The sequence below is a fragment of the Nematolebias whitei genome, chromosome 11, assembly GCF_014905685.2.
Source record: "Nematolebias whitei isolate Nwh7 chromosome 11, NemWhi1, whole genome shotgun sequence".
Lineage (NCBI taxonomy): Eukaryota > Metazoa > Chordata > Actinopteri > Cyprinodontiformes > Rivulidae > Nematolebias > Nematolebias whitei.
The window spans coordinates 36,535,531-36,552,395 of NC_056508.1; the positions used below are offsets into that span (position 1 = coordinate 36,535,531).

General features: G+C 38.5%; 1 protein-coding gene across 1 annotated transcript in view; it reads left to right on the forward strand.

The window, feature by feature from the left end:
- Positions 1-16,865, forward strand: part of espn (espin) — a 51,728-nt gene that overhangs the window by 19,598 nt on the left and 15,265 nt on the right. Inside the window, exons 7-11 of the mRNA XM_037684287.1 lie at positions 99-379; positions 7,094-7,252; positions 10,275-10,512; positions 11,596-11,649; positions 15,618-15,763. Coding sequence (XP_037540215.1) covers positions 99-379; positions 7,094-7,252; positions 10,275-10,512; positions 11,596-11,649; positions 15,618-15,763 — 878 coding nt within the window. The remainder of the gene's footprint in view (positions 1-98; positions 380-7,093; positions 7,253-10,274; positions 10,513-11,595; positions 11,650-15,617; positions 15,764-16,865) is intronic.

The following is a 16,865-nucleotide window of genomic DNA, read 5'->3' on the forward strand; positions in this document are numbered from 1 at the left end:
AATTAGATCATGTTACAAAACATTTTTTGTGAATTAAAACTAATATCTTGTCCTTTTCTGAGTAAGTTCACCACTTACTGAGCATGTTTGTGTCTCAGGTGCGTCAGAGTCAGCCCTTTCAGACATGCAAGCCTACATGGACATGCTGAACCCGGACATCAGTGCCCAAGACGCACCCAAGAAGAACCCTGTCGATCCTGTCCCCAAGCCCCCGCCACCACCGAGCTTCCCCCCACCACCTCCCCCCAAATCTCCACCGGCACTTCCTCCACCTCCCGGTTACCCCGCACCGCCGCCTCCACAAGAGCCTTCATCAGCTGAGTTCCTCAAGGTGAAAAGCAACTTGCGTCATGTGGAGAAGAAAACCAACAAAAAGGAGGTATGAAACTCAAATAGGTTTAGAACAAATCAGTCAGAAGAACTTCAGCTTTGTGCAACCACAACCATGTCTACATTTAATACAGATTCAGCATTCGCATTGTTGTTTTTCTAATCTAAATAATTCTGCATACGTTATAATATTCTAACCATTCGTATATACTTTGTATAATTGTTCAGCTCATCCAGGAGAAAGGTGCTAAAATGTTAGATGTTTGCAACATTTATACTTTTCAAAGTATTTACCTTTATTTGCAAATGTTTTCCCATAAAAATACACTAAGATCTCATCAAGTTAATCAAAAGCATTGCCATTGAAATCTGATTTAGCATACCTAATTAATTTATTTATTGTATTTTGCTACTTTTAGATTTTAGTTAGTTTTTTGTTATTGCAGTGGTGATTTCCATCCGTGCATCCATCCATCCATCCATCCATCCATCCATCCATCTATTCATCCATCCATTATATTTACCTGCTTCTTCCTCTTGGGTTGCGGGGGTCACAGGTGCCCATGTCCAGCCATCACTGTGTGAGGACACCCTGGACAGGTCGCAAGTCCATCATAGAGAAAAATGAGACAAACAACCATTCACTCTCACACCTAGGGACAATTTAGAGTTACCAATCAGTCTAACATGCATGTTTTTGGTCTGTGGGAGGAAACTGGACTGCCCAGAGAAAACCCACACATGCACGGAGGGAACATGTGAACTCCACCCCGGCCAGCATTTGAATGGGGGCGACCTGCTTGCTGAGAGGAAGCAGCTCTGCCAACTGCACAACTGCAGAACTGGGCTGCCCTAGTGGTGACTTCTTTCAAACTCAAATATTTTATAAGGTCCAAAGGCCTCTACTGCAACAGAGCTGTTTTACAATGCAAGCCAAAAAGAAGTTCAATGTCCAAATCAAAATCTTTTCCTTTAGTGGTTGTTTTAATCCTTTTCATCAAGTGACAAAACAAACATTTGTGCTTCCTGCTTCTTCTTCTCTGCTCTGATACAAAGAAACATATGCCCACCCCATTGCATGCTGGTCTTAAACCTGCTCACCAATTTTTGAATTCCCAGTCTTTACCTAGCCTTCAAAATCAAACGAATAAATGCAACTAAGTGCAGAACCACTAGACTGAGGAACAGCTTCTACCCTGAAGCTGTTAGACTCATGAATCCCTAATCCGGATTATCACTGTGAAAAAAATACTGTAATATCTCTTTGACTGGTGATATGTACTGCTGATTATCCATGCTGCTGATCTCATGCTGCTGATTATTTCATGCTGCTGTATTCATTTGTATTCATCTACTCACACAGACTCATGTTCGTGCTGCTGTTGTTCAGTGTATTGTTTTGCTCTATTAGTGTTTAACGTATATCTTAGATCTTTTAGCGTATCGTTTGACGTTCGTCTAGTGTATATCTTAGTTTATATCTTAGATCATTATTTACTTTTTATTTTTACACTTTATATTTTTGCTATTGGTGGATTAACTGGGACCCTGTGCACATCATTTTGTTCCACCTCATGTACCACATGTGGTGAAATGACAATAAAACCTATTGAACTTGAACTATTGTTCAAATACAAACAAAATATTTATTACAGTAAATTACAACAAATAGGTAATCTAAAGGAATTTAAATAATTGTAATTATTATATGAAATTACATATATATTATATAATATTAATATTATAATATTATTATAATTATTATATGAAAAGATAAAACAGCTCGTGAGTTACTTATAGATTTTAGCTAGCATTTTGACACTTTTGACTTTTAGTTAGCTTTTTGATGTTTTCAGCTTTTAATTATCATTTTTTACTTTTAGCTAGCCCTTTACCATTTTTAGCTTTTAGCTCATTTTTTTTATACTTTTAGTTATTCTGTTTCTATTTCAAGCTAGCCTTAAAGCTTTTTCTACATTTGGCTACCCTTTTGCTATAAGGTTTTAGCTGACCTTTGGCTATGTTTAACTAGCTTCTTGCTACCTTAAGCTAGTGTTTTGCTACTTTTAGATTTCAGGTAGCCTTCTGTAACTTTTAGCAACTGTTGTGCTAACTAACATTTAGCCATTTTAGCTTGAGCTAGCCCTTTTGCTATTTTTGCTAGTGTTTTGCTTCTTAACAAATGTCCCGTTTCTTTTAACTTTGCCACGTCAGTTTTAGCTTCTTTAATCATTTTCTGGAAAGTTAAAGTCTGCATTTTCAGAGAAAGCCATTTCTGCTCTTCTTTTCATTTCAGATTAATCTGTGCCGTAAAATATTTTGCATCTTATTTCCGAAATGCAACATTTATTAATTTAATTCAGACTTGATTCTGTAAAAAAAATCTGTTCCAGGTATACAAATAAAATAGAAGCAAAAAGAACAGAGTTTGGGATAAATTGGCAATTAGCTGTTTTTCCCTTGTGTGTCCAATCAGTTGGCCCACAGCGCTTCGGTAACAATGTACCGTCGCTGGGTGCCAACAGAGATATTATTGTGTTAGCATGGCTAACGAGGCCACAGAAGATGCTCATTATTGCAACAGGCCCCTGGGCTGACACATACAGTGATTAATGTGATGGGGTTGATCATAATTCTACTAATTAATCTGGCAGTGGATCACTCAGAAGGATTTCAAGCTGACAAGCAGTGCAGTGGCATTAATATTAGTGTCAGTACATCTGGTGGCTTAGCATGAAGCTTACTGACATTCCCTCAAATTATGCAATTGTTCCATCATTAAATCAATAAAATTCGACTTTTTAATATTTGCAGATCTTTGTATGGATAATAAATGTTACAATATTAATGTAAAATCGTTAAGGTGTGAATTGTTTCACTTTCACCCAACAAGGAAATCTTTCATTCACTGGTCATCAGATGTAAAACTCAGAACTGATGAGAACTGACAAGAACTGATGCCCATAAGTATTGAATAACAGCTGGGCAAGATTAAACAGTACAGTACAGAAAAACAATAAGCATAACTCGCTAGCAAAATACAGCAAAAATATAAAATATAATTGGAAACTTTTACTCAGCAGAGGATACAGGAGGCAGAATCATTTGTAAACTCATCATGTCATCTCATGTGTTTTTCATGTTTAACTGATGATCAAAAAACTATAAATATATCACGGAGTAAAAGCTGAGCAGCTAACTGACCTTATAAACCAGACAAAAGGCTGCAACTCAATCAGACTGTACAGTTACTGAGCTTAATAAATTAAACTTTTTTTTAATGTATCATTTTTTTTTTATCTTTATTGAACAAAATGTACAAAACAAGCAGGTATTGTAATTAACAAGCAGCACCTCCAAAACAATGACAAGACGTGAACGGAGTCCGTTGTAAAACAGGTACAAATAATACAAGATAATCAGAGATACTATTTAAGAACAGACTGGAAAGAAAAGGGCAGCACGGTGGCACAACTGGTAGAGCTGCTGCCTCTCAGTGAGCAGGTCGCCAGTTCAAATCCCAGTCCAGGGGCCTTTCTGGGTGGAGTTTGCATGTTCTCTCTGCGCATGCGTGGGTTTTCTCTGGGCAGTCCAGTTTCCTCCCACAGACCAAAAACATGCATGTTAGACTGATTGGTAACTCTAAATTGTCCCTAGGTGTGAGAGTGAATGGTTGTTTGTCTCATTTTTCTCTATGATGGACTTGCGACCTGTCCAGGGTGTACCCAGCCCCTCGCACAGTGATTGCTGGACATGGGCACCGGCGACCCCCGTGACCCAAAATGGAAGAAGCGGGTAAAAGATAATGGATGGATGGATGGATGGAAAGAAAAGGATAAAGAATAACAAAACAGACAATGAAAATAAAATTTAAATTTAATCAGAGGATTCGAGAAAATATAATTTGTAATTAGAAATAAAATGACTATGTTTTACTCCTTGTAATGTTTCTAGTATTTATATATTTGCAAAATAAATTACAGGAAAACTGCTAAAACTAGCCCTTTTAGTTGTTGTTATAACAACCAATAAAAGTCACTTTTCAGTTTTGGTCAAAGCTTGACAGAGCTGCTGCAAAGGGACCAAAGAGCCGCATGTGGCTCAGAGCCACAGATTGCAGACTCCTGGTCTAATTAAAGACTTTTTCATCTAAAAAGCAGAACAGTTGAAGAGAAGCAGAACCAGCTGATTCACAGGAAAGGTCCACGGTCGGCCACTGACCCAGTCGATGTGTCCTGTATGCAAAGTTAGCTCACTGCAGCCATAAACTCCACAGCTTGTCGGTTAGTGAGCGTCTCCTCTACAGACGGTCTCCATAGTGAGCTCTTTGTGTTTGTGTTTCTGTGTCCAAGCATGAACCCCTCACCGCAGACGTTTGAGTTCTGTCCCATCTCCAGCTGATCTGCTCAGGCTGCGCCCCTTATTAATAATTGAATAAAAGTCACTGCGCTCAGAGCCCACATACACATTTGTGCACAGAAAGACACACAACCGAGAACACCGTGTGCCATATACGCTGAGAAAACCAATCTGCTTGAGGTGGCACAGTTACAGCCAATCAGATGGACCAGGTTTACATTCTCAGGTGTTTCTCTGATGGTTTTTTTAAGAGGCTTCTGCGTTGCTGCTTCGCTCATCTCATTTGTCTGCATTTGCTTGAGTCCAGTCTGGGCTTTTTTTCTTTTGTGTAGTGTTAAATCAATGACCACTTTCCCTTTATTGGTCTTTTTGACAATAGTCCCTCCAGAAACTTTGAACTTTGTCATTTATTTTGTAACCAGAATTAGTCCTGAAGAGGTTGTACTGTTAAAATGGGGACACATAATGCTAGAATGTTCTAATAATCCTAAAACCTGAAGGATTTGTGCTTGGCAGCTCGTGTTCTGAGAAACACATGGGCATTTGTGCTTTGCATAAACAGAACTGGGCAGGGTTGGGGAGTGGTTAGAGTCCGCTGGTTGGTGGTGACATCATTGCCACTGCCGTGCTGGCCCAATAGGTAATTGATGAGGCCTGCGGGTAAAGTGAGAGGGCAGGTAGAGTGACAGGTGTAGCTCTGAGCAGAAAGGAGGTGACGCTCTGCATTTGGTGACAACTGCTCTCTGTCTGGACTTTGTGGTTGCAGCTCTGTCCAAAAAAGAACTGTAAAAGTGGATGTTTTTACACTAAGGTAAGAAGACTTAAGGGAAACCTTGATGTTAAGAGCGATGGAGCTGACTAAGCTGAAGTTTGTGTTGCTGACATGACAAGTTGTCCTTAACATTTCAGCTAATTTGCATGTTTTAAAGCTGCTGGACAATGAATCTGACACGTGAATTCATGCGTTTGGACAAGTCGGAGTAGATTTGCTTCACTTGGTTGAAAAGTTTGTTTCAGTGGAAGTTGTTTTTACTTTTTAATTATCCTCCTTACATTTTCTAATGGCTTCAACCACCTACCTGTGTCGGAACCACATGCAAATCTGCTGAACCATTTCAAACAACCAACAGGCTAAACAAATTTTTGGTATTGTTGCACGTAACACTAAAATGTAAAAGCAGTTGGACACACATGCATAGATGACTTTATGTTGACAGACCAATCTGTTCAGTGAAAGGAAAGGATGTCTGTGTATGTGTATGTGTGTGGAGGGGAAAATGGGGTGTTATGGCGAAATGCTTTGTACTGCTACTGTTGACCCACATCCCCAGAGGACAACGATTCATCTGCAGCTCTCCTCGCTCACATTACCCTCTTGCTTGATGAGTGCTCAGGGACCATCTCTTTGACGACCGACATGAGTCAACACAATTAAAAAGGCTTGCAGGAGCTCAGAACATGAGACCACAAAGAAGGTTAAGGTCAAGGGTCAGCTGTCAATCATTTCACCTTGATCAGACATCATTTGAGGGCTTGATGTTTCGGGCTGCCAGCAAACATTTAGATGTAAATGAATACAAATTTGATGCTTTGTCCCGGATTTGAAAGGCAAAATACTCTTCTTCACTTTAAAAATGTACACAGATTCTATGAGACAGCTAATTTTTAAGGATATATATATATATATATATATATATATATATATATATATATATATAAACATATAACAAAAGTTGTGTTTTTATTTTTCACATTTCACTTTGGTTCATTTGGAAGCATGGGAATCAGGATGTGCTGACTATAAACAGCTATATTTTGAGGCATTTTGCATAAGGAAGTAATATATTTTTTTCAAAAAAGAAATAGCTAGCATTTCCGGATTATAGTAAAAAAAGGGAGGCTTCCACAGCAGGTGCAGTCTGAAATATGCAGTCTAATGAAAATTTAAATAGCAGCATGTAGGTGTTTGGTCAGGGCAGGATGTGGATGTGCTTTTAGTGAGAATAAAGGCCCAAGTTGGTGATCTGCTCTGACAATGATATAAAAACTTCACGTAAATCTGTTGAAGTTTGATGAATCGTGTAGATGTTTGGGTTTTGTGCGAGATAAATTAGAGTTTGTTCTGCTTTTCAAAAAAAAGCTGCTTTGGTCACACGAGAGCTAATCCATCAATAATAGCAAGTATAGACGATGTGCACGGCATTCTGCTGTGTGGCCATGAACTAGTTCCTTGCTTCTGTCACTTTTCAAAGCACTGACAATATCTGACTTCTAACATAATTAACATGAAAGCACACTTTTAAAATGTGCATGAATAGATTTGACTCCTACACAACAACAATAAAAACATAAGAATTACAGAGTATTTTATATTGATTTCTCTATTTTTGTCATCTCCAAACAGCTGATTCCTGGAGAAAGCCACGAAAAGTTGCGGCGTGTGGATTCAAACAGGAAGTCGAGGAGTTTTAACAAACAGCCCAGCACTGGGGACTACTACAAGACACTGGGCGACGACACGGCGGAGCCCCGGGAGAGCAAAGGCATGGCGCCCAACGAAGAGGCAAGTCAGGTCTCTGCTCTTAAAACATGTCTACATTATGCAATGTCAAATCCCCTATAGAAACACAGTGGATCTTTCTTAAAGATACTTGTGAATGAATATAGTATTTTTCACATAGATACATAGATTGGATAAGGTTTTTTTTAAATCTCAGTATCCTGTGCTTTGGTTGTCCAGGGTTGTGTAAGATATCCCACCTCCACGTATAGTTGGCTTTTTGGGTGTGGTTCAGCTGCATTGGCATTAAGTTACAACAAAGACTGCATTATTTGCCTGAGCATTCCCACTCAGCATGTTGCATAATGGTGTACCATCTTGAGTTTTTTTCCACCTGATGCAAACTGCCCTCTCATTTCCATTTCATCTTGAGTTTCCACCTCGCTATATAAACCGTGCATGCTGCTGTAATAGAATAAACTCAGGACAGGAAGTGCGTAACAGGAAATAATGGAGAAACATAAAGAAAAAGATGCTTTATTTGAATGTAATTATATTAGTACTAATAGATTGAGTGTATAAGCATGTGATGCATGCAAACTAGTGTTCTTTTTGTAACTGAATAAAGTTTAAATATACAATACATATCAGTAAAAGCTCTGAAAATGTGTAAAAAAAAAAGTCACTTTTTGCTGATATTCGTTTGTAAAATGATCTTCTGATAAACAGCAAATTGTTCAATCACAAAAAATATAAGTTAGATAAAAAAGCTACAAATTTATCAATTTATTTTCCATGACAATTAATTGCAAAAATTCCTATTAGTGATTTTTTTTATGACAAAAATAATCTAATGTAACAGCTCGTTTGGGTTCTCAGTCAATGTGTTCTTTCTTTATTATTGCTGCTTCCTGGTCCAGTATATATTACACTGGGCTTTTGAGTGTGTGGGGGTTATTGACTTCATTTATTTATTTATAAAAAATTATATATATATATATTATTTTTTTTTTTTACAAAAATGCTTATGACTAAATACATTTCTTTGGATTCAAACTTGAAATTGGCAGCTCCTACATAAAAAATGACACATTGTTTTTGTTTTTGTATTGCATAATGCTTGTAGAAATGCTTCAGATAAATATAAGTGAACTTGTTACTATATATGCAATGACACTTCCTGTAGTTTACTGATGTGCAAGACAATAAAACATCCCATGATGAGAACTTTTACTAAGTTAAGGTATCTAAAATGACATATTATTGTAAAGAATGCACAAACCATTTAGAAAGAGACGGAGAAGATTTGCTGTTTCATTTTAAGCAGAACAAAATATCCTACAAAAAATAATATAATAACTTTGAGCCAATAAAAGAGGTGAATGTAATGTTCTTTATATCACCAACACTGAAAACTGAAGCACGTCACCACAGAAAATATTACATGAGGAAAACTTATTTAGGAACTGTTCAGGCTTCTTTTTTTTTACAGAAAGGGGTAAAAAATAATAAACTCAATCAGAAGAAAAAAGCTGATTATCCTACCTTAAACTAAAAGGAAAGCATAATATAGGACTACCAACCACAGACATTAAAATGCACACAAAAAAAGTAACACATAAAGTAAACTGTGTGCACTAGTTAACTAAAGTGTAAACAATTGCAAATAAAAATGTGAACATGTCTAAATAAACTTCAGCTTTAACCAACTTTATATGTGTATTTATAGAGAAATATAAACAATCATATTTTTTAAAACGTAACTACTGTGGTTTTTGTTCAATAAGTGGCTGCAGGTGATGCTTTCACGGGTCACGATTTAAAGATTTGTGTTTGTGCGGCCTTTTTTTAAAATTAATCAAAGGATACTTCAACAAATGGAACTGGTAAACTGGCCTGTTTGCTGCAACATAACTTCACAAGCACAAAAGACTGAATGGAGTCATGGTCCCTGGAGAGGTTTGAAAATCCCAGGAGGGGCAGGGGGGCAGGATTGAGGGGGGGCACAAGGTATAATCCACATTGAGCCAATTAGGGCCTCGGAGGGGCCTCTCCCTGTCTCAGAGGGCCCCAGCAGATGGACGGGCTAATCAACGGCAGCGGCACGCGCTAAGGCCCATCTTTTCACCATCCCCCACCACAACTCCCTTGGGGATAAAAGTAAAATGGGGAAACAATGAAGAGCACGTGTCCGAGGATTAAATGTGTCTGTGTGTGTGTGTGGGGGGGGGGGGTGTCAAGTTAGCCGACATAGTCCATTAACTCACCCCCCACTGGAGTTATGGCACGCTTCGGGAGTGTGTCAGACGCGTGTAAGACTATCACTGGTAGTGACAGATGGCAAATTCACAGTTTTCTCCTCAAAGACACTCCACCGCCCCCACCCCGTTGGGATTAGGTCATATTAGCTCACTTATTACTAAAAGGGCATTGTGTATTTATGAGCAGGAAATGAGGATAACCCACACATCTGTCGCTGTCAGAAGCCTCTGTGCAAGAATTTAACACTGACTCTGCAGAAGCTTTATGTCAAACAGGGAATCTGTTCATTTGACAAGACATTTTTTTATGAAAGCAGATTTTTTTTTTAATATATATAATAGCAGTTGTGGACAAATTATAAAAGTAATAAAGGAACAAAATGATTAATGAGAGTCATAAAACCACCTTTTGGTTCCATCAATGTTCAAGAGCTGAACCCATAGTGACAGTATGGTGGTTGGACAAGTTAAATTCCTGAATTTAAGTTTACATCCATGTCAGTGGGTCATAAAACTCTTAAGTAGTGGGTCTCGAGTTAATCTTGAAAAGTGACCAAATATAATTTTCTATACAGTTGGCATAATTGTTACAAGAAGTTATAACACAGTAGCCATAAGTGTAAAAATATACAATAGTTGTGGGATGTTTGTGCTGCCATTTTCCTATTTTTACTGCCTTATGAGCAATGTTTGTGTATTTTAGTGGTGAAAATCGAGATCACAAATCTCGGCTGCTGTTATTCTGTGGGTCCAAGCAAAAAAGTTTCAGCTCCACTGAGTTCGGAAGTATCAGACGACTGACCTTTTCCTCTTTCTTCTCCCAGGGTTCGGCATTGTTGGAGGAGCCTACCGAAAGCCCCGCCCTAAGCTCTGAAAATGGTACCACAGAAGAATCGGTCCCGCCTCCTCCTCCACCTCCTCCTCCACCACCTCTTCCTCCAAGCAATCCGATGCCAACTCCCCCTCCTCCTCCTCCTCCGCTACCCTCTGGGGCCCAAACCACCCAGAATAATGCCAGTAGCACCTCCAACGATCAGCGACGCCCATCGTCCTCTTCAGGAAGTGAGTCCCTGCACTGGATTTTTATGTTTTTTTTTGCTAATCTAAATGTCCCACTTTTTTGTGATCTTGATCATCAGTTGCAAATTTTTTATCATGCTTGGATACATTGTCTCGCTAAGTCTGAGACATCATGGTAATAAGGACAATGCAATCACCATGGGTAACCATGTTAGTGTTCTAAATAACTAGTTATAAATTAATGATGCCAAGCTACCATTACCCTGAGACCTGGTTTAGAGTTCAGCCATTTCCTTAAGTGCCACTCTGCCACACACATTGCTCTGGTTGCAGGAGCTTTTATGAAATAAAGAGCACTTTAATGCAACTGACCTTCAAACTTTCTGTTGTCCAGTCCTCTGTGGACTTGAAGCAATGAACACGCGAAGATCATGTAAGGTTATGAGTAAAGGGAAGAGAAGAAATCCATGAGTACAACGATTCAGGTCAAGCGAATGTTTTAAAGAGAACACACTCAGCTCAATCGAACAAAAATAACACAAAGAAAAGTGACTAGTGTGCTTATCTAAAACAGTTTGAATTAGTTTTCATTGTCAAGCCTTCTTTCCTGCTTTGTTTCTGCTTAAATCAACAGCTCAGCACTTTTTGAAGTGGTGCTCTTTGGAATTAACATGAATCATTATCTCACCTGCTGTAGATAGTTCTGAGATGGCTCTGAGTTTAAAGAGTTTCAATCTAATTGAACAAAAAGCTAATGGCTAGTCCAAGGGGGGTGTTTGAGATCAAAGTGGATCAAAGTTATTGAAAAGTTTTAGAGTGGATTTGTTTAAAAATGGCATCAGTTATTTGGACTAGCCATTAGCTCGTCCAGCTGGTCAGAATTAAACTCTTTCTCCAACCTGAGGTCAATCAAAGAGTTATGTGAAACAGGTAAGATATCAACTGTTCATACTTTCCACAGAGCACCACTTCAAAAGATTCAAACTATCATTTGAAGTCTTATTTATAATCATCTTTTATTCCACTTATCTTATTTCACCTGCTTGTTCTGTCATATTTCTCTCTGTGTTTTTCCTCTCATTGCTTGTTGTGCTCCATCTTCTTCTTCTCTGCTGCTCTGCCAAGGTGGAGATATCTCTACCTCTCAGGCAGAAGGAGGGCTGCTTAGACAGACGAAGTGTGAGTAGAACCAGACGTTAAATAACATCCTCTCTGATACTTTTCAACATCAATTTATTTCAATTAAAGAATTTACACTCACCCTCTGTAGATTTTACTGAACATGTTTTTCACGCTTCCCTTCAGATTTACTTTACAGATTCAGCAAATGTGTCATTTATTGAGGTAACTTAATATTTCAGATACATTTTTAAATAGATAAAAATAAACTTAACTATTTAGATGTAAGACAAAAAAACAACACTGATATTTAACTAACAAAAAAGCATCTCCGTCTCAAGACACAAAACTCGACTCATCACGGCTTCATCCGTTTTCTTTTATTATAGGTTCATATTAAACAACTTAAATCATCTTTGCAATATCAAATAAAAGAAACACTTTCCCAAGACCATCAGTCGTGATTTAAGCTAAATATTTAAAGTGGAATAAATAATTATCTTTCTTAAGAAATAATTTTGTTGTACACTTCAGATTTTGTGATTTAAGCAAGTTCATAATTGTAGCAGCACAGCAAAGACGAACTAATGGGACTTCAAATTTAACCAGTTTCAAAAAAGAAACCATTTTTGTCCCTGTCTAGTTTTTGTAATTAATAAAGAAAATAGTAATAAAATGCAACAATAGTGGGAATTTCTCGTGAAGAAATGAATTTGTTGTGAGGAGCGTTTTGCATCGTTGAAGTCTGTGAGCTCATCTGAAACAAATGTTCAAGTGAAGTTACACTTTAAAGAGGCTTCAGGTTTACACTTAGATGACAATGAATTAGAAATATGTATTTTAAAAGTTCAAACAACACTTTGTAGCTTATTTGTTGTTGTTTTTTTAATCTTTTTGTTAGCTAGTTGTTAACTGTCTCACTGGTTAATGCTCCTTACTCTAACACCATTAAAGAGCGTGCTCAGTAACAACTGGATTTGTCAGGTGTGGGGACGGCTGTGGATAAGTGGTTAGAGCAGTTGTCCTCCAATGCAAGAGTTGGGGGTTCAATTCCACCAGTAGTCCCATACCATAGTGTCCCCCTCATTGTCTCCGATGTTTGTCCAATCGGTGAATAAATGTGATAAAGCACTGATTAATCTTTGTACAGCTCTATTAGAGTGCTGTATGAATGAGTAAATGAGGACACAGATTGTAGTGTAAAGCACTTTGAGTATCTTGATAAGATAGAAAGGTGCTATATGAGTACAGTCCATTTACCATTTGTGCCTTAAGTGATTACAGTGCTAAAAAAAAAAATCAAAGGCACTAACAAAGCAGAGTGCTTGAAATTAAATTACAGCTACGACACTTGAGGAGAAGCGACAGCAAAACAAAATGACTGCAGGAACAACCCAGATGGATGGAGCTCTTTGGTTCTGCTCACCACTGCAGAGACCTTCGAATTTACAGGACACATCTTTTATTAGGTGATAAAGAACAGTTGGATTCTGGTAATGGTGGGCTTTGTTACATCTCTTCAGTCAAGAAAACAAACAAGTGTGTGGAAGCCATAAAATGAACAAATAAAAATGCACTAAACGATTTGAGAGCTGCAGATGAAATTATAGCTCAGATGTTCTCTGAAACCAGGTGGCTGAGTCAACATGACCAAATAAAACTGACAAGTTTGCACTCTTTATCTTTTGTCATTTTAACAAGTCGTGAGAAAATCTACTTTTTTAATACATCTAAATTTACCAAGCAGCTACTTAGAAGCATCACCCAAAGATGGCATTGATTCTCAACAGGCTATAATGGGTCTGAACCCAAAGCAGAAAACCTTTTGTGCTGAGATATCCATTAGCTGTTTGTCATATGTGCCTCACCTGCCGCACCTTTAGACCGACTGAATCCAGCCCTCTTGGCTAAACAGAATGTAACCTGCAGCAGGCACAGTCCTCATTAGCTCCAACAGGAGCAGACACACCAGCTTCAGTCCAGCACAGTTCTTAATTCTTTGGTGGTAAACTGTTCTGGATCTTTGTGGGGAGGATTGGTCCTGAAAGGATCGAGGTAGGCTGATTCCATTTTTTATGACATTTTCTCCAACTGTTTATATAGCCTGTTTTGTGATGGGGACAGTTTAAATATGTCATTATCTTGAAATAAAATAACTTTATTCTTTGAGAAAACAGGTTTGCTTAGCTGCACTTGTCACAAGTGTCATGAGAATAAAATTTAAATTTTTGCATCATCATCATCATCATCTTGCAGTCATAAAAATTAGGATTTTGAGATAAGTTGTATTATTTGGGGATAATCAGTCTTACATAATCTCCTAAATGGAACAAATGCCTGATGGTTTATTGCTCCAAAAACACATTTCACAAAATATTTTCGTTGAGATTTTGAAGTTTTGTTGAACAATGTAATCCTCTGAAAATGAAGTATAGATTTGTTGTTTATTTGAGTAAATTTATTTTACCAGTCAGTGTGTGTGAAGCTGTAAAAATCCTTTGCAGTTTGGGTCCTGAGGCTCTCGAAAACCTGCGGCGCGACAGGCTCAGGATTCAGCTGTGCGTTTGTGCGCTTGTGCGTTTGCGCGTTAATTCCTGGCCAGCTTTCCAGTGGCTCGCTGTCACTTCCAGTTACTGGTGATTCCTTTAGATTTCCCCCAACTGTGATGATGGCTCTTTAATGGAAAGCTGCTCTCTCCTCCCCAACGCAGACACGCAGAGAAAGGGAGAGCGAGAGAGCGTGAGGAGGGGTGGCACGCTAAGCGAGTGTCCAGATAGACCTTTGTGGTTGTCTCGACAGGGAACACTTCGTACGGGACGATTTGTTTCCATTCAGATGACAGAATGAGTAAACAATGAGGGATTGAGGATACTGGCTAAACTGGAGGTTTACGTTCATTAAACCAGGTGAGACTTAACGTTTTAGGACTAAATGAAGCATAAAATAGATTAATAATAACTCGCTAATCATGTTTAAGTACTACTAATAATTTATTTGTGTTTTCAATTTTTGTTTATGAGAAGAGAAAACATAAATATGTGACCTTATTTGTGAAAAAAAAAAGATTTTTTTTTCTTTTGCTCTTCAAAATCATTATTTAAAATCTTTCTGAGTTTATGTGCGGCTTCATTTTCAAAAGAACCAACACAAAAAAGATAACGACTAGTTTGTGTTCACCACACAAACAGGTCAACGAAAGCTGATCGAAGTAACTTTATTAAGAGAGTTTATTTATGAAATGCAGTTGATTTTTCTCCTGCACCTACAAATTTGTTCCCTCTTGTCATCCGCTGACTAAAGCTCATTTTCCGTTAGTTGTCTCGTGGCGCTCAGTCGTTTCCACTTCATGAACAGATTCAAAACCACTTCCTTCAGAGCAGAATTAATTTCAGTGAAACTGATGAAACCCCGTGTTGTTGGATAAGAAGAGCAAGGAGGGCTGACAAGTTCTGCGATGCTTTTATTTATTTAATTTTTTGTCAGAAAAGGTGCCAACTCTTCTAATTTTGTGCTGAATAAAGGATAAAACCTTTTGTTTTGTTGTCTGTTTGACACCTTTTCTAAAACAAATACTGGAACCTCTTACATTTAAAATAAATAGAGAGAGAGAGAGTAAAATGAAATATACTTTTGCTTCATTAAAATATATTCACAGAGTCCTTGCTTGTAGTCCGACCATCTACCAGCTTTTCAGAAAGGAGAACGCTCACCTTCTAATCCAAGCTCATGTCAGATGTTACTAATTCAGCCGTGGCCTAATGAAAAACCCATCTTAAGCTGCAGCACAAACTCAAAAAGTATAAATTAATTTGCCAGCCTCAGAAAACAAATGTATTCCTAACGATCGTTCTGACCCCCATCATTGTTCAACATGCTGCAGGCCAGCTTTGTTACCCGCTTCGCTGGATGAAATATTTAACACTGAAATGCCACCTCTTCTCCTCTTCAGTGCATCTCTCTGTTTCTGTCTCCCGTCCTCCCATCTTTCTAGCTGGCCTCACTCGTCTGCTCTCTCCCTTTGTCTGCAGGCACAAAATCCTTCAACATGATGTCCCCCACCGGTGACAACTCCGAGCTGCTGGCAGAGATCAAAGCAGGAAAGAGTCTCAAGCCCACGCCACACAGTAAAGGCTACACCACCGTATTTTCCAACAGCGGACCCACGGGCAACAATGTAAGCTGATGTAATGGAAAGGGCAGTGGCACATGTAGAAATATAATTAGTTCATTACTTGTTGTCATGCTAATGTGTTTATGCTGCTCATAAGGGTTGACAAGAGCTTGAATTAAGCCAAAAGAAATTAAAAGTAAGAAAAAAAACTTTATCAAACAAACTTAAACAAGGAATTGATTTCTCAATGTCTAGGAGATGCTTTTTGACCTTCACTGCATTAAGTCAAAACTTAATTTGCACACGATGTGGATTATCCATCAAACCATCAATCCATTACCTTTTACCCGCTTCTTCTTTTTCGGGTAATGGGGTCACTTTTGCCCGTATCCAGCAGACGCCATGCAAGAGGTGGGGGACATCCTGGACAGGTCTCCTTCCATCACAGGGACACATAAGCCCCTTTTCCATATCTCCTCTTCAGCACGACTCGACTCAGTTCGGTACACTTCCGAGCCGTTTTCCACTATCACTTTTTTCGTGGAATCGGCACCTTTTTTGGTCCTTTCTTCTCTGGGATACCAATCGAGCCAAGCCGGCACCAAAACGTGAGGTCAGAGCACTGTTGGTCACTGATTGGTCAAGGGGTGGAGTCACTGGCTGTTGAGAAACTTTTCACATCAACAAGATCTGCCATTTGCAATTACCAGTGTTTGACCTTGAGGAGCGGCTGGACCTATTTTAAAGATTTGTAAAACAATAATGACAACACCATGGTCTAATGCTGAAGTGCAGGTGTTTTTTTGTGCTTGGTGGCCGATGACAAAAATCAGAGTGAGCTAGATGGAGCTCTGCCACTCTCTCTGGTCAACCGGAGCTTCAGAGCCCCCTCAGGCCGGGCAGTGTGTCATCTCCCCAGCTCCAAACTCTGAACAAGAATTAAACTTTAAAGCAAAGCTAAAAAATTTAAAAAATGTAAAAAAATCTGAAAAAGAACCAAAACTTAATATCTAAATTGAACAATAAAAATAGATACGAGTGCAAATACATCAAATGATGAAGAAAAGGTATAAAATTTTAAATATAGATGTTTCTGTAGAATCTGGTTCAGCAGATGTTTAATGGTGAACTACAGTTCATTAAAAGCTTATTAGCAGGATTTATA